This window comes from Misgurnus anguillicaudatus, unplaced genomic scaffold (assembly GCF_027580225.2).
Source record: "Misgurnus anguillicaudatus unplaced genomic scaffold, ASM2758022v2 HiC_scaffold_33, whole genome shotgun sequence".
NCBI lineage: Eukaryota > Metazoa > Chordata > Actinopteri > Cypriniformes > Cobitidae > Misgurnus > Misgurnus anguillicaudatus.
In genome coordinates, this window is record NW_027395283.1 from 4,678,889 (window position 1) to 4,704,830 (window position 25,942).

The following is a 25,942-nucleotide window of genomic DNA, read 5'->3' on the forward strand; positions in this document are numbered from 1 at the left end:
GAGTATGGTCTGCTATTACCATGGTGATCTTGAGACGCAGGCTATGATTATCACAGATTCACATCACCTGACTGTGGTCATTGTTTGGTAAACGACTGTTGGTCATGGAAGAAAGGATAAGACATGGAGACAAAACAAGTTAATATTAGTCTGGAGTTTGCTTACATATTGTATGTAAAACTTGATTTGATGAAGCTTTAATATGATTCTGGTCAAGCTACACTCTTAGAAAGAATGTGTTAAAAACAACACATTAGTGTTGATTCTGGAACAACACATTAACTGTGTCGTCCTGGAATCCACCCATCTCTGTGTTATTATTGAAACAACACATTTGGTGTTACTTTTAACACAACATGTGTTATACTTGAACACAAAATCAACACAAAATGACACATAATGTGTTAAAATGACACATAATGTGTTAAAAGCTTACCGCACAATGATGTGTAAAAAATTAACACATCCTTTCTAAGAGTGTACTTGTTTGTCAGTAAATTAGCTGAATGCTTGGTAAAAGATTTATTCAAACATTTCCCTGACTTCTCTCTTACCTGAGTGAATGTGTCACTGAATTCACATAAACCACTGTTATCAAGCCAATGGCAGACCTGCAGCTATCCAACACTTCAGAGCTTCATTCACGATCCACCTACAACAGATAGACAAAAATAATACATATGCTTTTAGATGTAAATGTGCCACAAGAACACAAACACAATCTGCAAAATGTTTAAACATTAAAGGGATAGTTCGGCCAAAAACGATATTAAACCCATGATTTACTCACCCCCAAGCTGTCCGAGTTGCATATGTCCATTGTTTTCAGACAAACACATTTTCGGATATTTTAGAAAATATTTTAGATATTTCTGTTCATTAAATGTAATGTTACGGGGTCCAGCAATAGTCCACGACCTTCAAGTCCAAAAAAGTGCGTCCATCCTTCACAAATTAAATCCAAACGGCTCCAGGATGATAAACAAAGGTCTTCTGTGGGTAATCCGTGCGGTGTTGTTGTAGAAATATCCATATTTAAAATGTTATTAACTTTATAAACTAGCTTCCGGTAGCACCGCCATTTTGGAGTGATGCGCATTCAGGATGAGAGCTTACGCAGCGTACAGAGTTTCTCTGCTGCTGCTCGGTGCCCCGCCCTCCGAATTTGTCATACGTCACTAAGAAAAGTGCGTACACTACGCTAATCCTCTCTCCTGAGTCTAAGATGGCGGCGCTACCGGAAGCTAGTTTATAAAGTTAATAACATTTTAAATATGGATATTTCTACAACAACACCGCACGGATTACCCACAGAAGACCTTTGTTTATCATCCTGGAGCCGTTTGGATTTAATTTGTGAAGGATGGACGCACTTTTTTGGACTTGAAGGTCGAGGACTATTGCTGGACCCCGCAACATTACATTTAATGAACAGAAATATCTAAAATATTTTCTAAAATATCCGAAAATGTGTTTGTCTGAAAAACGATGGACATATGCAACTCGGACAGCTTGGGGGTGAGTAAATCATGGGTTTAATATCGTTTTTGGCCGAACTATCCCTTTAAATGACTATTATTTTAATGTGGGGAGGTTGTCAACATTTATACATCACCTTCAAAAACAGGAAGTGTCTCTCTAGCGAGCATAGTACTGATGTAACGTATCGAAAAGGGTGCTAAGTTAAGCCAAAGTCAGCTTGTTTAAAGGCTGAGATCTGAAACTGCTCGGCTCCTCACAAGTTCAAGATCATTTGCGATTTGTACATTTCACATCTGAAAGAAAGGGGTCTTTCAGAGTGCGTTTTCTGCACTTACGGTCGGTTTATGTATCACGCGTACGCATATTTAATAAATGATCGTAAGATCAAATGTAGGATGGTTTCTACGCAGTATTTTATAAATGAGGCCCAGGGAGAGAGAAACAAAATCCTTTTAGCGTAGGGGCTGTTAGCATGTAATGCAAGTGTCATACAGTATTGTGGTTTAATATCCGCTCTATTCCAGACAGGCTAACTATTGTTGCATAAGTATATTACCTAGACGAGTTATGTGAATGCTTTGTTCCGGACAAGCTAACAATTGTGGGATAAGTACATTTCTGCATATTTTATGGGAATGCTTTGTTAAAGAAAAATGTCTTTAGTTTAGATTTAAATTAATCGACTGCGTATGATTCTTGAACATTCCAGAGCTTAGGGGCTAATCAGAATAAGGATCTACCACCTTTAGACACTTTTAAATACTCTAGGGATAATTAAGAGACCAGAATTTTGCAACCAAAGTGCTCGTGAAGGATTCTGATATTGAGTGCGTTTACATGCACAGTCTTACGCCGATTATGCTTAATAAACTGATAACACGTGGGGTCATGTAAACGCATAAATCGGTTTTCTTTAATCGGGGAAAGCCCATAAACGGCGTAAGCAAAAACCGATCGGCACAGGTAGTTTTTTGCTCATTACGCCGATTTCGCGTGGCATGTAAACACCTTAACTGGCTTTCTCACGGTTTTGACCATGTGCACATGTCTCCGCGTATGAAAGATAAACGTCACACGCGGAAGTAAGCGCAAAGTAACGCATAAAAGTCTCCGCTGGACTAAAGCAGTTGGCAGAGAAACTGTTAAAGGGACACTTCACCCATTTGCATTAAGCTTTGTATCATTAGAACCCAGTCATGTTTTTGAATGGTCATGCATCATTCCCTCAGTTGCCACTGAGACAGGAGAAATAAAGATTTCAGTGTTGCACTTCCTTCTTTCAATGATGTAAAAATCATCATATTGCATCATTGAAAGAAGGAAGTCCAATATCTTTGTTGAGGGAGTGAGACTACAGGGAGTGCAGAATTATTAGGCAAGTTGTATTTTTGAGGATTACTTTTGTTATTGTACAACTACAGTGCTCTTGGTCAATTCAAAATGTTAACAAACCCTCAAACCTGAACATTTAAGTAGTAAAAGTGAAATTTTGGCTTTATTAAGAGAATATTTCTATGTACATCATTATTAGGCAACTATTAGTATGCAGAATTATTAGGCAACTAAATGAAAAACAAAGATTTTACCATCTCACTTGTTTTTTTTCACCTGTTAAAGTGAGAATAATAAACAAACTCTACATTTACAAAAAATAAAAATAAAACAATAAAATATATATATATATATATATATATATATATATACAGTTGCAATCAGAAATATTCAACCCCCAAAGAGTTTTAAGGATTTATAAAAAAAAATATTTTCAAGGTGCGGGATTCTACTTTGGATGAGTTTTTATGAGTTAAGTGAGGCATAACATCAAAACAAAAAATGTTTTATGTAGTATTTGTGTGTAATAGTATATTTTGTTAAGATAGCCATGTCACAATTATTCAACCCCTATATAATATTGTTATTTTTAAAGCTTTCTGACAGTTTTTATGGCCTGAAGTGGAGCTGAAACATCATTAAGCCTTTAGGAACTCTATAACGATCCTTCATTTGCTTCTGTGATGCATATATAAATCCCAACCATCAAGGTCTTCAAGGTGAGTTGCAATCATGGGAAAGACAAAGGAGCTTCCACAAAAGCTAAGAGAGGAGATTATTTCATCACATCTGAAGGGCCTTGGGTATAAGAAGATTTCCAAAATATTTAACATTCCAAGAGATTTTTATTATTTTTTTTATCAACATCACTATAATGTTTTTGAGGTGAGGGGGTTGAATATTTCTGATTGCAACTGTATATATATATATAGACTCAGTGACCAATATAGCCACCCTTCTTTTCGATAACAGTCACAAGCCTTCCATTCACGGATACAGTCAGTTTCTTGATCTGGTCTGAACCAACATTTTGTGCAGACGCAACCACAGCCTCCCAGACACTGTTCAGAGAGGTGTACGGTTTACCTTCACTGTAAATGTCCTGCTTAAGAAGGTATCAAAAGGTCTCAATAGGGTTTAAGTCAGGTGAAGAAGGGGGCCATGGCTTTGGTTTTTCATCTAAGGCCTTTACTGGCCAGCCATGCAGTGGAGTACTTGTGATGTATGTGATGGAGCGTTGTCTTACAAAATAATCAGTCTTCTTGAAAGATGCAAACTTTTTCCTGTACCACTGCTTGAAGAAAGTGTCTTCTACATTACAGGCAGGCAGGCACAGACAGGTATTATTAAACATGAGCTTGTTGGACCTTTTTGGGTTGAAAATGGAAATAAAAAACAACTCTCAAACCTACTGCCAATTTTTAGGAGACACTTTTTTCAAGCAGTGGTACAGGAAAAAATCTGCATCTTTCAATAAGACTTTTTATGCAAGACAACGCTTCAGCACATGCATCAAAGTACTCAACTGAGTGGCTGGCCAGTAAAGGCCTTAAAGGTGAAAAACTAATGACATGGCCCCCTTCTTCACCTGACTTAAACCCTATTGAGACCTTTTGATCCCTTCTTAAGCAGGACATTTACAGTGAAGGTAAACAGTACACCTCTCTGAACAGTGTCTGGGAGGCTGTGGTTGTGGCTGGACAAAATGTTGGTTCAGACCAGATCAAGAAACTGACTGAATCCGTGAATGGAAGGCTTGTGACTGTTATCGAAAAGAAGGGTGGCTATATTGGTCACTGAGTCTATATATTTTTTATTTTTTATTGTTTTATTATTTTTTTGTATATGTAGAGTTTGTTTATTATTCTCACTTCAACAGTTGAAAAAAAAAACAAGTGAGATGGTAAAATCTTTGTTTTTCATTTAGTTGCCTAATAATTCTGCACACTAATAGTTGCCTAATAATGATGTACATAGAAATATTCTCTTAATAAAGCCAAAATTTCACTTTTACTACTTAAATGTTCAGGTTTGAGGGTTTGTTAACATTTTGAATTGACCAAGAGCACTGTAGTTGTACAATAACAAAAGTAATCCTCAAAAATACAACTTGCCTAATAATTCTGCACTCCCTGTACAAACACCCCTTTTCTCTGTCAAATAGGCACTAAGTTCTAAATGTATGTTACATTTCAACTACAAATATGACGCACTTTCAATAAAGATTAATGTTTCTACGGGTGAAATGCTCCTTTAAAATAGCAGCTCATGTTACATTTACAGGTTCTGGAGACCGCAGAAGAGATACAACAGTACAGCTTAAGACAGATATGCTGTTGACTTTTTGAATGACTATTGTGTACTATAGGTGGTGACGTCACTGCCTGCGAGAAAACTGATCATTCTGCAAGTCCCATGTAAACGCAGTTGTCTGCATAGCCGGCTTATTGATTTGCATGTAAACACATGAAAACAGTTTTCTGTAATAAGCAGATTTTTGATAGTTATCCGCTTATGCTGTGCATGTAAACGTACTTATTAATTCTCTAAGATACGAAGGTGCTAGGCCATTTAAGGCTTTATTGGTGATTAGCAATATTTTAAATTGTATGCATTATTTAACTGGTAGCCAGTGTAAAGATGACAAAATTAAGCTTATGTGGTCATACTTTTTAGATTGAGTAAGCACTCTTGCAGTGATGTTTTGAACCAGCTGAAGCTTGTTTACCTGATTTGCATGGCATCCCCAGAGGAACGAGTTACAATAGTCTATTCTAGAGGTCATAAAAGCATGGATAAGCTTCCCTGCATCTGATGCAGACAGTATATGACGTATTTTTGAGATATTTCTAAGATGGAAGAATGCTGTGCGGCAGACGTTGGAGATATGACTATTGAAAGATAGATTGCTGTCGAACATCACACCTATTATAACATGTTAAAATTGACACTTTGTAGGTGTGAGAAAAAATGTGTTGTTTTTGGGTGTGTCCTTTAAAATGCAAATGAGCTGATCTCTGCACTAAATGGCAGTGCCGTGGAGTGCAGATTAAGGGGTGGTATTATTATAATGAGATCCCCTTCTGACATCACAAAGAGAGACAAATTTTAATGAGATATTTTTTCACATGCTTGCAGAGAATGGTTTACCAAAACTAAGTTACTGGGTTGATCTTTTTCACATTTTCTAGGTTGATAGAAGCACTGGGGACAGGACACAATTATAGCACTTAAACATGAAAAAGTCTGATTTTCATGATATGTCCCCTTTAAAACAGTATGAAGTGTACCGGTTATAAAATGAATAAACCTTACAGTATAAAGTATTTGTTATAAAAGAAATAAAGTACAAAAAGAACACACAAAACTGTAATTTTCTAAATGTTTTTAACAGTAAATGATAATTATTTTACTCTTTTAACTGTTTGTGTTGTTAGTCTTCAGGCGGTTCAGCAGGAATGTTGATTCGGGGCTTTTACAGGTGAAACTAATCAGCAGCTTTAAATTAACTGACTAAATTAAAAATCAAAAAGGCGGGAATTAGAGAAACCCTTTTGCCAAGACAAAGAACCATTTCAGCACAAAAGGGTTCTTCAGTAAGATATAGTTCTATATAGAACCTTTCGTTGTCATCGTTTAAGAACCTTTGAAGAACCATTTTTCTTAAGAGTGTAGGCCTTAGTTATATTAGGATATTTACGTAGTTTTTACAATATACATCTCAAAAACAGTACTGGTGTTCATTTTCAGACAAAATAATGGCACTGATATATGTTAAGATGTGACAGTCAGGGCCTGAAATTAACACCCAACCACACGACAACTGCGGGCACATTTTGCAATTTGCGGGTAACACTGTCAATCTACCAGCCACATTGGCGGGTAGCCAATGCGAATCAGTGATACATAGGTTGTTTGATTAACATTAATGACAAAGACAAAATCACTTTTGTAGCTCTAAAAAATTATTATATTTAATTAATACAATAAAGACTATTCAGGCAAAAAAAATGGCTGGTAAAAAGTCACAGTGGCAGGTGGATTTCTAAATCCATTACAGATGTAGATTTGATCTGTGTGTGAACAAACTGTGTCTCTCTTCTCTACAGGTTGAGTGATTGTAATATCACAGATGAAGATTGTGTTGCTCTGACTTCAGCTCTGAGATCAAACCCATCACACCTGAGAGAACTGAATCTGTTTGTTAATAATCTCACAGATTCAGGAGTGAAGCTGATCTCTGATGTACTGAAGAATCCTGACTGTAAACTGAAGATACTGAAGTAAGATTGTGATCTAATGCTCAGACAGAAATCACATATAGATCATAGTGAGACTATATAGAGACCATAACATCTGCAATGGGTTTATAGGATTTTAATTCAATCTCTTGATAACCAAAGTTTCACTTGGGCCTCGTTTACACTGTCAGTGAAATGTGACCTAATTCCGATTTTTTGCTTATATGTGACACAGATCGGATGTTTTCTGTGGCAGTGTAAACAGGAAAAACCGCATACATTCGGATATTTTGAGCTCCGTTTCAGGCCTCATTCATATGTGGAAATAAATCAGATATAAATCGGATTTTCTGAGGCGTTACGTTCTGTACATCATTAAAACTGCGACAATTTAGTACTTCTCTGCGGTCTGAAAAAAATATAATGACACCAGCCCGGCACATGATGATAGTTAAATTAGGGCGTTTTCACATTAGCACTTTTGGTGCGCACCCGGGTTCGATTGACATCAGAGTTCGGTACATTTGGATGATGTGAACGCTGTCTTCCGAACTCGGGTGCGCACCCGCGAAACGTACTCGAGTCCGCTTAAAAAGGGTGGTCTGGGGTTCGTTTCATGTGAACTCCAGATCGGTTCGCTGCTAATGTGAGCGCAATCGTACCAAATCGCGGAAGTGAACCATTGTTAATTACGTATTATATGGAATGTCCCACCAAAACAGACGTGTGTGTTTGTGTGCGTGCACTTACCTTGACAACAAAATGAATAGAATGCTTGCTTGAGTTTTGTTCTTATTTTTTTAAACCTTTGGTTTTGTTTTCCAAGAAATAATACAGAAACGCACTTTCGTCTGTCTGCCGCAAACATACTAAAGTCGTTTCAATGACAACGGTCTGTCCGCCGACGTCAATTTTTGCGGAGGCATTCAGTAATCATCTCTCTGCTTGCAGTTAGTCAAAATCACACTTGTCGTCTTCTCGTTTACAACGGTTGCCAAGCAACATGAGAACGCGCCGGCTGCAGCTTGATGATGCAAGTGTACCGCGGTTCGGATGCAAAAATAATATGTGAACACAGTCCATGGGGGGCATGGGGGAGGGGGGAGAAATCGAACTCGGGTTCGGACCAGGCAATGGCACCAAATGTGAAACCGTCCTTATACTGCACTCGCTGTAAATAATTTTTCTGACTTACAACATCAACGTAAATGTGAAAGTTTATGTTATGAGGCAGGTAAAATGTTTTCCGTCTATTAGTTTATGTTAAACCTTCTCCTTTATATAAGCGAGTAATTTTAGTAATTTATTGTTGTTCTGTTATAATAAAATAAAAATTAACAAATACTAAGCATTCGTAGTAATGCAAAATTAAGTCTTTAATTTATTTGTGTAAGAAGGCAGATACCATCCGTCGAATTTCTTTTATTAATAAACAAGCTATTTAGCGAGTTTGTCATTGTACTGTTTTATTGGTTTTGAGTTTTTCGTTAAGAATAATAATAAAACATTTTTAAAAATTATTTTTATTCAAGAAATGGAAATATGTAATAATAACTTTAAAAACTAAAGTAATCTAGTAATGAACGTCTTTGCCAAATATATTTTCGTTTAAAATATGCTGTGTTTTAAATAAGTTAAGAGGGTGAAAAAATCTCTACCTGAAATTCCCTAATAATACAAATACAACACATCTATGTAAGAACGTAAGTCTCAGTGTTATTTGTACATTCTTACTTATAATAACAATTTTTGGAAAGTGAGATCAGGGCCCGTAGGTATAAAACTTCCCAGAAATGCTCTTAAGAATAGTCTTAAGGTATAACTTAAGTGTCAAAAAATTCTTAGTAAGGAGTAGGAGCAGTCTGAGAGTAGGAGACGTTTATAAAGAAGCTGAAAGCAACTTTCAGTAAAGTGTAAGACTCATTCTTAAGTGCTGACTTAAGTGCTGTAAACTGAGGACTACAGTACAATGATTTCAACCTAAAATGGCCACCCTTAACCTCTGAATCAGCCAATTGAAAGCTGGCAACGGTACATTCACAGCAGCATAATGACACCATACATTAATGAATCATGAAGACCTTACAATTATATTAGTATTTAAATATTTTAATTTAAATTTGCTTCAAGAAATGTTAAACAATATTACAAAGTACATTCATTTATTTTACACGATTTTGCACCATCTTGATTAAGTTTTTAACATGTTAATGAAATAACGTAATACTATTAAAAAATTAAGATGATGAATCACATTATTTTGATTTCACTGACAAGCTGTTTATAAGGAAAGACTAAAGTTTGCAAACACTTAGATAAAAAAAAAACTTTGATGATCAAGCCTGAACAAAATGATCAAGTTAAGTTGGACTTCTCCACTTAAACAAAGTTTTAATTTTTGCCATCTTCGTCACTTTCACCTTTGGCTTGCTCACTGCTAACATTGCTAACATTATGTTTTGGGTCAGGGTTGTATACTCCATTAATATCACTTTGTATGTAATAGTGTCACTGCAATCTTGTAGATACTTCTCAATATTTGATGTTGATAATGCTATTGTAGATTTTATTTACATTTTATGGTATTTTATTTACCTATCATTAACTGTGAAACCAAAAGCGGCTCTACTTAAAAAACTTACTTCAATTGGTAACACCTAATATTTAATTAAACATTTTTAACTTTCATTATTTCACTTAAACTGAGAAATTTATGTTGAAAAAAAACATTACATTTTAAGCAATATCAATAATTTGATCCAACTTTAACTTTTTACAGTGTACATTATGCAAATTTATATACATTTAAGTATATACCATTGCTGTCTTGATAATCCCATAAAAAAATCTTGGTGCTGTGCAAGCACTTGAATAAGTTTCACAAATATACATCTTATCCTGCATATTATATTGTGTAATATAATATACATTGTATGAAAACCCTATACTCTTTATATTTCATAATGTTATCTACTGTCTATATACTACTAATGTGTATTTATTGTACATTTTCTGCTCTGCAACAATAATTTTTTTCAAAAGTGCTATAGAAATACATTTGAATTAAAGTAATTCTAACAAATTTTTTGTTGTAAAGTGCATGATCCTCTGCCTCTCTGCTGCCCTCTTGTTACTCTTAACTAGGTTAAAAGACCTCTCCAGCTCTCTTAAATAATTTAGGAGCTGAGACCTAGTCTTAACACTTAGGAGGCTTTATAAACCAATCGTATTCTTAAGTCTAGGAATAAGAGTAAAATGACGTCATTCTTAGAATTTTGACACAGTTAAGACTAAAATTTTACACTGAGCGGCTTTATACATACGGGCCCAGAGAAGCATGTGAATGCCACAATTACACTTGCTTTGAAGGTAGCTTATTTTACCAAAGAAAGCTAATGGTAACATTGCTTCAGAAGAATTGCTGAAACCTATTAATTTACTGATGTTTTTATTAGTACTCCAGCTGTTTTATCGGCCTTTGAGATGGGATGCACAGTCAAGTTCATGCGGAAAGCGAGGTGAATTCCAAATGGCGTTTTAGCGCCCTTGAAGGGCACTTCAGGAAGGGGATATCACACAGTAGATTCAAATAAAGAGAAACTGACGTGTGTATTTCATTGCTCTATGCGCCAAGTGTATTTGAATTGGCCACACTATGAGACAATTGTGCATCTTTCTCTAGAGTTTATACATGTTTATACAAATAAATAAATAAATAAATAAATAAATAAATAAATAAATAGAGTTTATACAAGTGTTCTGATCTTCGAAGGGAATAGGGCATAGGGATGATTATTATTAGTCATAAATGTTACAGTATTAGTCCAATACGATGGTTTATTAACACAGCACATAATTAAGTGTTCAGGGCCCATATGTATAAAGCCGCTCAGAGTAAAATTTTAGTCTTAACTGTGTCAAAATTCTAAGAATGACGTTATTTTACTCTTATTCCTAGACTTAAAAATAAGTTTGATTTATAAAGCCTACTAAGTGTTAAGACTAGGTCTCAGCTCCTAAATTATTTAAGAGAGCTGGAGAGGTCTCTTAACCTAGTTAAGAGTAACAAGAGGGCAGCAGAGAGGCGGAGGATCATGCACTTTACAACAAAGAATCTGTTAGAATTACTTTAATTCAAATGTATTTCTATAGCACTTTTGAAAAAAAAAGTATTGTTACATTGTTGCAGAGCAGAAAATGTACAATAAATACATGTCAGTAGTATATAGACAGTAGATATGAATTAATATAACATGAAATATAAAGAGTATAGGGTTTTTATACAATGTATATTATATTACACAATATAATATACAGTATAAGATGTATATTAGTGAAACTTATTCAAGTGCTTGCACAGTACCAAGAATTTTTATGGGATTATCAAGGCAGCAATGGTATATACTTAAAAGGTATATACATTTTAATAATATACACTGTAAAAAGTTAAAGTTGGATCAAATTATTGATAATGGCAAAAAATTTTATGTTTTTTTTTTATTTAAATTTCTCAGTGAATTTCTTAAGTGAAATAATTAAAGTTAAAAATGTTTAAATATTAGATGTTACCAATTGAAGTAAGTTTTTAAGTAGAGCCGCTTTTACATTTTATGATAGGTAAATAAAATACCATAAAATGTAAAAAAATCTACAATAAAAATGTGAAGTATCTACAAGATTGCAGTGACATCACTACATGTAAAGTGATATTAAGAGAGTATACAACCCTGACCAAAAACATAATGTTAGCAATGTTAGCATTGAGCAAGCCAAAGGTGAAAGTTACAAAGATGGCAAAAATTACAATTGTGTTTAAGTGGAGAAATCCAACTTAACTTGATCATCTTGTTCAGGCTTGATCATTAAAGTATTTTTTATCTAAGTGTTTGCAAACTTAAGTCTTTTCTTTATAAACAGCTTGTGAGTGAAATCAAAATGATTCATTTTTTAAATAGCATTACGTTTGTATATTTCATTAACATGTTGAAACTTAATCAAAATGGTGCAAAATCGTGTAAAATAAATGCATGTACTTATTTGTAATATTGTTAAACATTTCGTGAAGCAAATATAAATTAAAATATTTAAATACTAATATAATTGTAATGTCTTCATGATGTATGGTGTCACATGCTGCTGTGACTGTACAACATTGCTGGCTTTCTATTGGCTGATTCAGTGGTTAAAGGAACACGCCCACATTTTGGGAATTTAGCTTATTCACCGTATCCCCCAGAGTTAGATAAGTCCATACATACCTCTCTCATCTCCGTGCGTGCTGTAACTCTGTCTGACGCAGCCCCGCTAGCTTAGCTTAGCACAAAGACTGGAAGTGGGTGGCTTTAGCTAGCATACTGCTCCCAGTAAGTGACAAAATAACGCGATCATTTTCCTATTTATGTGTTGTGATTTGTATAGTCAAACCGTGTACAAATAACAAGGTGATATGAGACACAGCGATCTTTTAACAGTATACATACTGAGAACTATATTCTCTGAAGACGAAGCACTGCCGCATGGGCGGAGTGATCTGCTCGCAGCACACGAGAAGCCCCTGGTGAGGAGCAGAGAGTTCGGTCAGAATTGTGCAAATCACTCCGCCCATGCGGCAGTGCTTCGTCTTCAGAGAATATAGTTCTCAGTATGTATACTGTTAAAAGATCGCTGTGTCTCATATCACCTTGTTATTTGTACACGGTTTGACTATACAAATCACAACACATAAATAGGAAAATGATCGCGTTATTTTGTCACTTATTGGGAGCAGTATGCTAGCTAAAGCCACCCACTTCCAGTCTTTGTGCTAAGCTAAGCTAGCGGGGGCTGCGTCAGACAGAGTTACAGCACGCACGGAGATGAGAGAGGTATGTATGGACTTATCTAACTCTGGGGGATACGGTGAATAAGCTAAATTCCCAAAATGTGGGCGTGTTCCTTTAAGGGCGGCCATTTTGTGTTGAAATCATTGTAGTCCTCAGTTTGCGGCACCTAAGTCAGCACTTAAGAATGAGTCTTACACTTTACTGAAAGTTGCTTTCGGCCTCTTTATAAACGTCTTCTATTCTCAAACTGGTCCTACTCCTTACTAAGAATTTTTTGACACTTAGAAATACTCTTAAGAATAGTCTTAAGCTATGACTTGAGATGTTTTATACATACGGGCCCAGATGAACAAACCTACCATAAAAAAGCGAGTGGCCCGACAGATGCTATTACTTCCGCATTTGTCCACGACACTGTTGTCATGTGGTTTTTACATCAGTAAAGGCGGTGACAAAGGGTAACGTAGATATTAACGTCATTTACAGGTTACTGCACTGCCTCGTGTCACTGTTTAGGGCAGCAATTTTCTCATAATTTACAAGTAGTTGAAAACATTAGAGATATTGTTAGTTATCAGCTGGACATATAACACCGGACTAGTGGTGTTTGGATATTTTACTGCAAAATCTTACAAATTGTACCTTTAACATTCATCACAACATTTTAACTTATACTGAAAGCCACAGTAAGAGAAATGTAAGAGAAAATGTTTTAATGTCTGATTGGAGGAATCAACGGATAATTTACTTTAAATCTCACAGATGTGTTTCAGTAAAACACAAACACACATAAATGAAACTAAAATGAAAATGTCCATAAACACTAAATGATGACAGAAGAGAAACAAATTCAACTCACTGTAGATTTGATCTGTGTGTGAACAAACTGTGTGTCTGTCTTTTCTACAGCTTGAGTCAGTGTAAAATCACAGATGAAGGTTGTGTTGCTCTGACTTCAGCTCTGAGATCAAACCCATCACACCTGACACATCTGGATCTGTCTGCTAATAATCTCACAGATTCAGGAGTGAAGCTGATCTCTGATGTACTGAAGAATCCTGACTGTAAACTGGAGAAACTGGAGTAAGATCATCTCTCTGATAGTCACACATGTACTGAGGTTTAGTTCAACATAAACTGTATGAAAAATAAACACACACTAAAATGTAAAGAATATATAAAGTCAATGAGAGATCTGATCAGTAAGTAGATACATCAGCAGTCTCATGAATAATTATGAGACATCGATACATCATCAAAGTACTGCAGTGTTTCACCACATCACAACCGGTGAAGATAAAAACTGAGATCCTAAAATTACAAAATGTATTCTCCTCCAATTAAAATGAATGATGTTGTGTTGGTAGATTTCCCCTACACACCTGACTGACTTAACCCTCAAAAGGTCCTTGGGGTCTATATGACCACAAATTACATTTCATTAGTTTTAAAGGTTCCCTTCATCTCAGAGATATAAAAATTTGTGACTTTTCCTAAATAATCTATCTTTACATACACAAAAAACTGTGCTTGATTCAGTTGTTCTAAAGCTATGTAAAAATGTTTTTATTAATCTCTCCCTTGGGGTCAAATGAAAATAAAAATGAAATGCTATAAGAAAATAAGATATAAAGGGCTGACTTAATGCACGCACACACACACACACGCTCTCTCACGCATACACGCTCTCTCACGCACACACAAACACACGCTCTCTCACGCACACATAAACACAAACACACACGCTCTCTCACGCACACACAAACACTTACACGCTCTCTCACGCACTCATAAACACACACACAAACACACAGGTATGACTGCTACAGAGAGCATTTTTATAGAATTTGGCAAAGAAAAACAGCCACACATGCAGAAAAAAGGGTTGTGACCTAATGCACTCACACATGTACAGTACACTCTCTCTCTCACAGACACAAACACAGACACACACATGCTCTCCCTCTCATGCACAAACACACACTTACATTCAGTCAATTTTTTTTTTTTTTTGAAAATTTTTTTATTGAGATTTAACAAATTCTCCCAGTATATTTCAAAAATATTTTAAATGAAATAGTTAGATCTCTTTTAACATAATAACAATAAATAACATGACAATAAAGGAAAGACACTAAATAACATTAAATAAAAATAAAAAAATAAAGAAAAAAAGGCACAGGTCAATACAAATATCAAACCAAGAAGAGTTGAAAGAAGTTAAAAATAGTCAACCAGAAAGCAGATATAAAGGGGTAACTTGGGAAAAAACAGTAATTGGCTAAATGATTACTAATATAATGTGGGTGTAAATACGTTAAGAATCAAGATATTTTGTCTCTTTTAACCTCACCCATTACATTACTAAAATTGGAGTTTGAGATAAAGGATATAAAGGGTTTCCAAATATCCTCAAATAGGGACAATTTACCTTTTAGAATATATGTAATCTTTTCCATTGAAAAACAAAAAGACATTATTAATCCACTGTACAACAGATGGCCTTTCCACTTTTTTCCAGTACATAGCTATTAAACGTTTTGCTTGAAGTATTCACATGTCAATTAGTTTAAGTCAAGTGCTGCTGCTACAACATACAATATTTTCAGAAAAAATACCCAAAATAAAAATTTCTGGATTCATTGGAAGATTAACAGATATCATCTGAAAAATTAGTAGAACTACATCTTTCCAAAACTCCTGCACCCTAGGACAACTCCACTTGCAGTGTAAAAGTGTGCCTTTTTCAGATGTGCATTTAATGCATGTGTCTGGAGTGTTCTGACAAATTTTGTTTAATCTAACTGGAGTAAAATACGTTCTCATAATCCAGTTATACTGTATTAATTTAAGATTACTGTTAATAGTTTGTGTTTGAGATTTTGTACATATTTTTTCCCATATATCTGAGGAAATGTTAATTTTTAAATCTTCTCTCCAAGAGATCAATTTTGATTCTGTAGATTCTTTAGAGTATGACTAATAGTTTATAAAACATTGAAACTAAGCCTTTAGATTGCGGTGACTTTGATAGTAAAATTTCAAGTGGGGTCTTAATAGGTTTTGTAAGCTTTGTACCTTGGTGAAAAGAAACATAGCTCCTAAATTGAAGGAATTTAAATAATTGTTGTTTGGGAATATTAAACTGTGCCACGATCTCAGCAAAAGACATCAAGTCATTTCCAATATAAAAATCCTCAATTTTTTGCAGCCCTTTATCATGCCATATCTTAAATCCTGAATCTAATCTAGCTGGGTTAAAACTCTAATTTCCCCTTATTGGGGTAAAACATGATAAGGTATTTGTCCAACCCAAGTAATTTAATTGTATTAATGAGAATAGGGTTAAAAGATACAATATCTTTGCCTTTATGGAGAGTTTTGAGATCTGTCGAATAAAGATAAAGGTAAAAGGGTAGTTTTGATTTTATAAAGGAAGATTCAATGTCCAACCAAGATGGGCAGGGTTCGGGAGAAAAGTAATGTAAAAGATATCTCAATTGTGCTGCCCAATAATACCACTGTATGTTAGGAAACTGGAGACCACCCCTATTATATGATAAGTATAATAGTGACAAACGAACTCGAGCTCTTTTATTATTCCAGATAAATTCATTGAATAGTTTTCGAAGTGATGTAAAGAAGGAGGGTGGAGGACATAGAGGGATATTTTGAAAGAAGTATAGTATTTTAGGTAGTATGCTCATTTTTATTGCATTTATGCGTTCAATTAGTGATATGGGTAAACTTTTCCATCTATCAATGAACTGAGAAATATTATTTAAAAGGGGTTGATAATTTTCTGAGGATATACACTCTACTTTAGCTGTGATTTTAATACCTAAATAAGTAACGGAGTCTACTATATTGAATTGAGTAACAGCCGGTAGCTGACCATCATCCTTATTTAATAAGAGAATACATGACTTAGACTGATTAACTTTATAACCAGAGAAGTTACCGAAAGTTGAAAGAAGTTGTATTAGAGAAGGAATGGATTGGGCCAAATGTGTAAGATATAAAGGTACATCATCTGCATACAAAGAGATACATGTATATATGGAGTTTAATCTGATGCCTAGTATGCTACCGTGTGACCTTATTGTTATAGCAAGAGGCTCAACTGCTAAGACAAAAAGAAGAGGGGACAGGGGGCATCCTTGACGAGTGCCCCTTTGAATATTAAAAGCCCTGGAAACTATGCTATTAGTCAGTACTTCGGCCATTGGACGCGTGTAAAGTATCTTAATCCATTTGCAAAAAATTCTCCAAATCCAAATCTATTCAGGACCTCAAATAGATAGGGCCATTCCACCCTGTCGAAGGCCTTTTCGGCATCCAAAGACAGAACGGCCGTATCAAAATTTCCCTTTTTAAGATATAAAATATTAAGCAGAGCTCTAACATTATGGAAGCCTTGCCTGCCCTTAATGAATCCATTTTGATCTCGATGTATTATACTGGGTAAGAGTCCCTCCAACCTTCTTGCCAGAATTTTGCTCATTATCTTGACATCTGTGTGATTATGCTACAATTATGCTTTCAATTTTGGGGTCATATAGACTCCAAGGGCCAGTAGTGTAAACAGAAAATGATGAGAGTTTGAGGGTTAAGTTACATAACCGGTGCATCTTGTTTTATGGTACGAAAATTAGTACCTTTTGCCTATTCTTTCTATTCAGGGTAGGCAAGGATAGTCGAATCTGCAACTATATCCCTAAGTATACCAATTACATTACCTTAAATAAAGTAATACTCTAAGATTAGATCATACTCACATATAATTGTCAGAAGACTTCCCTGTAGTTGATTATCTGAGCTAAGTTCACGAAAGCAGACGACTTCTTGTCTTTTATAAAATGTATTAATTCAACTTAGTTGTTTGCGATTACAAGTTTTGCCAAATTAAAAAGAAAAAGAAAAGAAATAAAAATACCAAATTAGATAAAAAGTAATGAAACAAAAATACAGAGTCTAACAAATCCTGTCTAGAGCACACAAGATTTCAGGCTGTCAGACAACAGAGATGCTGGCTGCGACGTCCAGATCTGAATAAGTTCTGCAGAAGCATCAATTTATAGGGACGGTTTCAAGGCCAAATTCTAGGATCATATTCAATGCTTCATGACACGTCTTTGATCCTTACATTTATTGGCGAATTCCCCTAACATCTCTTGGTCAATTCAAAATGTTAACAACTCTCAAACCTGAACATTTAAGTAGTAAAAGTGAAATTTTGGCTTTCTTAAGAGAATATTTCTATGTACACCATTATTAGGCAACTATTAGTGTGCAGAATTATTACACTGAAAAAAATGAATTATTGAATTTAATCAATTTTTTTAAGGTAAGTGGTTGCAATCAATTTATTTAAGCTACATTTAAACAAAAAAGATTAGTAACGTAAAATAAAATATAAAACTTTTGTTTAAATGTAGCTTAAATAAATTGATTGCAACCACTTACCTTAAAAAATTGATTAAATTCAATGAATCATTTTGTTTCAGTGTAGGCAACTAAATGAAAAACAAAGATTTTATCATCTCACTTGTTTTTTTTCACCTGTTAAAGTGAGAATAATAAACAAACTCTACATTTACAAAAAAATTAATAAAACAATAAAAAATAAAAAAATATATAAACTCAGTGACCAATATAGCCACCCTTCTTTTCGATAACAGTCACAAGCCTTCCATTCATGGATTCAGTCAGTTTCTTGATCTGAACCAACATTTTGTGCAGACGCAACCACAGCCTCCCAGACACTGTTCAGAGAGGTGTACGGTTTACCTTCACTGTAAATGTCCTGCTTAAGAAGGGATCAAAAGTTCTCAATAGGGTTTAAGTCAGGTGAAGAAGGGGCCATGTCATTAGTTTTTCATCTTTAAAGCCTTTACTGGCCAGCCATGCAGTGGATTACTTTGATGCATGTGATGGAGTGTTGTCTTGCATAAAAAAGTATTCTTGAAAGATGCAGATTTTTTCCTGTACCACTGCTTGAAGAAAGTGTCTTCTAAAAATTGGCAGTAGGTCTGAGAGTTGTTTTTTATTTCCATTTTCAACCCAAAAAGGTCCAACAAGCTCATCTTTAATAATACCTGTCTGTGCTTGCCTGCCTGTAATGTAGAAGACACTTTCTTCAAGCAGTGGTACAGGAAAAAGTTTGCATCTTTCAAGAAGACTGATTATTTTGTAAGACAGGGCTCCATCACATACATCAAAGTACTCCACTGCATCGCTGGCCAGTAAAGGCTTTAAAGGTGAAGAACTAATGACATGGCCCCCTTCTTCACCTGACTTAAACCCTATTGAGACCTTTTGATCCCTTCTTAAGCAGGACATTTACAGTGAAGGTAAACCGTACACCTCTCTGAACAGTGTCTGGGAGGCTGTGGTTGCCTTTGCACAAAATGTTGGTTCAGATCAAGAAACTGACTGAATCCGTGAATGGAAGGCTTATGACTGTTATCGAAAAGAAGGGTGGCTATATTGGTCACTGAGTTTATATATTTTTTTATTTTTTTATTACATGTTTATTTGTAAATGTAGGGTTTGTTTATTATTCTCACTTTAACAGGTGAAAAAAAACAAGTGAGATGGTAAAAAAATTTTTTCATTTAGTTGCCTAATAATTCTACACACTAATAGTTGCCTAATAATGGTGTACATAGAAATTTTCTGTTAAGAAAGCCAAAATTTCACTTTTACTACTTAAATGTTCAGGTTTGAGGGTTTGTTAACATTTTGAATTGACCAAGAGCTCTGTAGTTGTACAATAACAAAAGTAATCCTCAAAAATACAACTTGCCTAATAATTCTGCACTCCCTGTATATATATATATATATATATATATATATATATATATATATATATATATATATATATATATATATATATATATATATATATATATATATATATATATATATATATATATATATATATATATATATATATATTAGGGCTGTCAATAGATTAAAAAAATTAATCTAGATTAATCGCATGATTTCATGAGTTAACTGCGATTAATCGCAAATTAATCGCACATTTTTATCCATTCTAAATTTACCCTAATTTAACACTTTTCAGGTTTTTAATATTCTAATCATATATACATATATAGATGCTTTATGCAAATGTATGTTAACAACAGCCTGTTTACATTTTAACAGAATCACCAGCCATTGTTTTGTATATGAATTTTCCTTTCAGAAGATTTTTCTTTCTCCATTTTTGTTTGCTGCTGCATCATTTGTGACCTGTGCTGGCAAATTGAGTCGGAATTAGCAAATTTAAAAAAAAATAGTTGTTCATATTTTGACATTCTCTATTAAAACATAGAACAATGCATGATTTGTTGAAATATAACAAAATATGACAGAACTACACGTGTTTGAAGTTGAAAGAGTCAAATTACCACAAAAATTTCCACATCCATACATTATATTACCACATCAATACCTTAAAATCACTGGTAAAACTAATAGATTTAGCACACACAAAGCAAAAACATCATCAATGTATGTTCAACTTTTTTTCCTTTTGTTTGATTGACATTGAGACAGACTGCTTAAAATCTAAGTGATCTAATATAATGTTACACATCAGATAGTTTTACCCAACAGTTAACCAAACATTTACTTAAAACATAACAGATTATAGAGCCTACCTGCGTGAATTCTTATCAAAACAGATATTTGTAAAACTGTAATTTTGTGTAGATGTCTATATATCCGGGTCGCGCACTCGCGCGTCTGTGTGCACGCGCTTCAGATATCAGTCAGTCAGCGTGAGGGGATCGCTTTTGAGTCTTGTCGCTCTTAATAACTCTTTAACATTAATCAGGTACCGAACTTTATCTCTCTTAATGACTCTTTTAACATCAAACAAGTCCTGCAGTCTATTTTCTAAGTCATGCATAAAAGCGAAACCAAAATGAATTGAGACGCATCTTTGTATTAGATTAAGCATTAGGAGGACGGTAACGTTACACCTCTCAGACGTATAAATAAAGATCATATCAGATGTCCAACGAGCATTTAGAGCGTTGGATTTGGTAGACAATTTGCTTAATGTTCTTATTTCTATGAAAACCTTTTACTCATTTAGAGAGAGTCACATTTGTCTGCGTCTCTGTTCATTCAACTATGGGCTGGACCAAGGGTCAAACAGAAATTGCGCGTTGCGTTAATCTCCGTTAATAAAATTAGTGGCGTTAAAATGAATTTGCGTTAACGCGTTATTAACGCGTTAATTTTGACAGCCCTAATATATATATATATATACACAATAAAATCTCTTTGTTGTTCTTCTTCTGCACTTTCTCTGATGAAGACATGCCTTTAAATCATGCCTTAAACCGTAATATATATGCTTTATTCTATCTAATACATTTATCAATATCTCTGCTCTACTCTTAAAGGAACACGCCCACATTTTGGGAATTTAGCTTATCCACCGTATCCCCCAGAGCTAGAGTGATTTGCTCGCAGCACCCGAGAAGCCCCCTGGTGAGGAGCAGAGAGTTCGGTCAGAGTTGTGCAAATCACTCCGCCCAACTAGCAGTGCTTCGCCTTCTGAGAATATAGTTCCCAGTATGTATACTGTTAAAAGATGGCTGTCCCTCATATGACTTTGTTATTTGTACACGGTGTGACTGTACAAACCACAACACATAAATAGAAAACCGTTTGCGTTATTTTGTCACTGATTGGGAGCAGTTTGCTAGCTGGAGCCATTCCCTTCCAGTCTTTGTGCTAAGCTAAGCTAGCGGGGCTGTGTCCGACAGAGTTACAGCACGCACAGAGATGAGAAAGGTATGTATGGACTTATCTAACTCTGGGGGATACGGTGAATAAGCTAAATTCACAAAATGTGGGCGTGTTCCTTTAATAAACTAGTTAAAACCATATATGTATCATTTTGTTAAACATGCAATTTAAGAGCTGTCATGCATATATTCCCAAATCAGTGATTATAATACTTTACATTAAAGCAACACTTGGCGTATTTAATAATAAAATAATGAGTCTAACATAACAAAAGGAGTATAAAATAACAAACCAGAGGTTTCTATTGCTCCAAAGAATGACATATAAAATTAGGTGTATTATTTGGCTTATAAAGGTTGGATAATTTGCATCTTACACAACAGTCTATAGACAACACACACAAGACATTTATCCTCACCTGGTGTCCACAGAAGACAAACACTCAAGAGTCACACAACATCTTGTCCATTATGAACACAAACACTTGAGGAAATAAGATCATGTATTCAATCAAAACCTTATTGTAAAGTCTTACAGTATTCAATACATACAACTTTTACTTTCTCTATTTCAACACATTTTGTTGTCAAAAGCATACAGTACAAATGTTCAAACCTGTAAGGAAAAGACATGTTAGTTATAATTAGTTATGATTCATTTCAATTTACTTCACAACATGCCAAGGTTATTATAGTTTTGCTTTTTTAAAGGGGCGGTGAATTTGTTGATTTTATTGTTTTATACTGTTGTCTGATGTCTACTTATGATGTTCGTGTGGTTTTTACATTCAAAAACATCAAAAGCAATAAGTAATAGGCTATTTTGTAACATCGATTAGTGGCTCTGTGGAGCAATGGTTCGTTTGAAGGGGTGGGCCGCACTGAAGACCTGGATGTAAACGCCCACTGCTATGATTGGACAGCTTCATTCCCCCGTCATTACACGTGGGGAAATGTTTTAAAAACATTAATGTGATAAAAATAGCAGCCGAACACAAATATGTTTGAGCCACAAAAGATTCTGGGTGCTAAAGATGATACACATAAATGACAATACGTATATTAAAGTAGAAACAAAACTCGACGTGACTAAATTACCGTATAAAACACAGTAAGCGCGCATCAGAATCTAAACTGCGGCTGATAAATCCTTATCAATAACTTTGTATATTTCTATTGTGCTTGTGAGGTTGCTTTTACATTCACGTAATGTTAAATACCACAGTTATATGATAAAAAATAAGCTTTGTTGAGTGTTTGACCTTTCAAACGCAACTAGCCTAAATTACCGTATACAACACAGTAAACGGGCATCAGAATCTAAACTGCGGCTGATAAATCCTTCCTTATCACTACCATTGTATATTTCTACCTTTAAATTACAGTCGTATTGTTAAGTGTTGTACCTTTATTAATCGTTTAATGTTTTTAGTAAATTAAAACAGTCAAACAAACGTGTTTAGACAAGGATGTTACAACAGGACATATCAATCAATCTCTTTTAACAAAGCAATAGTGAAACGCAGTAACTTAAATAAAGTAAAATGTCTTACTGTGTATACTGCTGTGTCATTGTTGTCAGATCCAATATAAGTGGTGCTTTTAATCACAGTCTCTCTGCAAATCCAGCATCGACTTCTTTACAAATGAATCCATGTCCACAACGTTAACAAACGCTCCCCACACGAGCTGGAACTTCTTCAAAAGCAAACTTTATCCATGCATTGATCCTAATGTTATGTTCCAAGCCTCCGAATTAAAGTATTTAGCTTCTGTGTTGTTCCCACGCGGTTCTTCCACAACCGAAAATGCGTTTCCATGGTATCATAACCGATCACCGCGTCAAAATAAAAGTCTCTCAGAAAAAAAATTATTTAAAAGTCATTTTGGTTACATTTATCAATCTTTAAAGACATGTTTACTTGTTGAGACACACGTGTGTCACGCGAAGCTGTGGGCGGGGCTACAAAAGTGGTGGTTGTATTTGGCTATGGGAGGTCCTTCAATTCTACTTTGACGTCATACTTTTCCAAATTCCACACTCTGGTGTAAAACTGGCTTGGTGCCAAAAACTGTTAGATTTCAGTAGCACAGACGTTTTCAGTTCTGAAACTGGCAGGATGTTCATTTAAGTATGCTGACCTCTTATATAACAAATTATCAAGTTAAAATTGAGTATTTGATTCACCGCTCCTTTAAATTCGTTTTATTTTAATATCGTTTTCAATTTTGTTTTATATTTAAGTTTAGTTTTAGTTAGTTTCATGAATGGTTTTGTTAGTTTTAGTTTAGTTTTTATTTTGCAAACACATTTCTATTTAGTTTTATTTTATTTAGTTTCAGTTATAGTTTTAGTAATTATAGTTTAGCAGCTAACAGCAGCTACTGTCTGACATAAAGTATTTATCAGTTAACTGATGTTGCTGTCAGTCTCAGCTGACCTCACATGCATAAAGCGCCATCTACAGGTAAAGACCACTAAGTTTGTAAACTTTGCAACGTCTCCGCGTGGATGCAGAAGAATGTTCGGAACTGTCCGAATATGTACAGTCACTGACTCTGCGGGACTGTGACAGCTATTTTTGTAAATTAACTCTGTAACAGTTGAGTTAGTTCTTGTATCATTGAAAACATTTTAACCAGGTTTTGATATTTCCTAGACAACATATGAACTACTTTCGGGTGGTTTGGGGAATTTTTTCAAGGCTTATTGTGTAATGTAACCTATCGCTGGGCTCACTATGATTAGCAATGTGGATTATTTTAGGAGATCATTCAAAGGATGGCACACACATCTATCGCTGTATGTTTGTCTAACATTTAAGTTAGCTAGTGCGCTGAAGGTTGACTTATCACCTATAAAACAGAAACTTACTGATTTGTACTAGATAAAACCAACACATCAGTACATATGCATAGATTATTTTACCTGATATGAAGTGTGCACTGCAAACACAAGCATTATGATCGTCTCTGTCCATTCAATTGTCTTCTTTAATGTTATTTCTGTGACGGAATGTCTGCCGGGATCTGGTAAAACTTTAGTTTTGAACCGAAAGTGGTGTTCCTTCTATTTTGGCAGCCAAAAACACAACAAGACAACATTTTAAAGTCAAAACCTCAAAGTTTTAGCGCGCCTGCTATGAGTTCTTCCTTTTTTTTTTTTTTTTTTTTTTTTGCAAACAGAAAAATACAATATTTACAGAGAAAAAAAAAATACAAGTACAAAGACCAACAAAACACATAACATAACAGCCAGTAGTGTGTGTGTGTGTGTGTGTGTGTGTGTGTGTGTGTGTGTGTGTGTGTGTGTGTAACTATAATAGATATGACAGTTGAAATTGTTGAATAAAGGAGCAGAAGTATAACAGACATAATTAGGAGTAAATAAATAAATAAATAAACAAAATGGATAAGGAAAGTGATAATAGCAATAATAATAATAATAATAATAATAATAGTATCAATATTAATAATAATGAAAAATCTATTAATATGAAATGGCAGATAGTAGTAATAGAAATAATAAACAAATTAATTAATAAATATACAAATTTCATCTGGACTTAGAGGGAGGATCAGGAAGAGGATTATAAATAATAGTAGAGATAATAACAATAATAATATTTAAAAAAATAAATAAATAATCAAAATAATAGTAATATTGATACATCCAATAGTAGTAATGATAATAGTAGTTATAATATATGATAATAGTAATAATAATATTAATAATAGTAATCATGATAATATTTGATAAGGATATTAATAATGATATATTAATGATAATATTAATACAGATATTAATAATAAGGTGTTATAAAACTGCCTCTGACCCCCCTCATGGCTATGGCATAGGTTAGATCCCCACCACTGTCATGTTACAACAAGCTATCAAGGTGAGGTGCTGCGGGGCCCAGGGCCCCAAAATCCATCCCCAGGCCGACCCATACACATGCCCCGTCTTCCCTGTCTATGTTGTTATGAGTTCTTCCTTATGTTTTGCCTCCAGCTAGAGCGGTGACGTCACAGTGACATAGGCGATTAGGGGTCCTGTTTGGTTTTAAACTAAACCACATCAGATTTTCCGCCACTTGATTAGAGCTTATTAATTACGAAAACTAATACTTATTTTTGATAATTATTATTTTATTTCACTTAGTTTTTTAATAAATGTTGCTAGTTTCTTTTAGTTTATTATGAATTTTACATTTTATTTCAGTTAACGAAAATGTTTTAGCTAATAGTTTAGTCTTTGTTTTAGTTTTCGTTTACGAAAATAACCTTGCAACGT

General features: G+C 34.6%; 1 protein-coding gene across 1 annotated transcript in view; it reads left to right on the forward strand.

The window, feature by feature from the left end:
* Positions 1-25,942, forward strand: part of LOC141363182 (protein NLRC3-like) — a 77,047-nt gene that overhangs the window by 9,507 nt on the left and 41,598 nt on the right. Inside the window, exons 3-4 of the mRNA XM_073865774.1 lie at positions 6,924-7,097; positions 13,787-13,960. Of these exons, the coding sequence (XP_073721875.1) occupies positions 6,924-7,097; positions 13,787-13,960 (348 nt within the window). The remainder of the gene's footprint in view (positions 1-6,923; positions 7,098-13,786; positions 13,961-25,942) is intronic.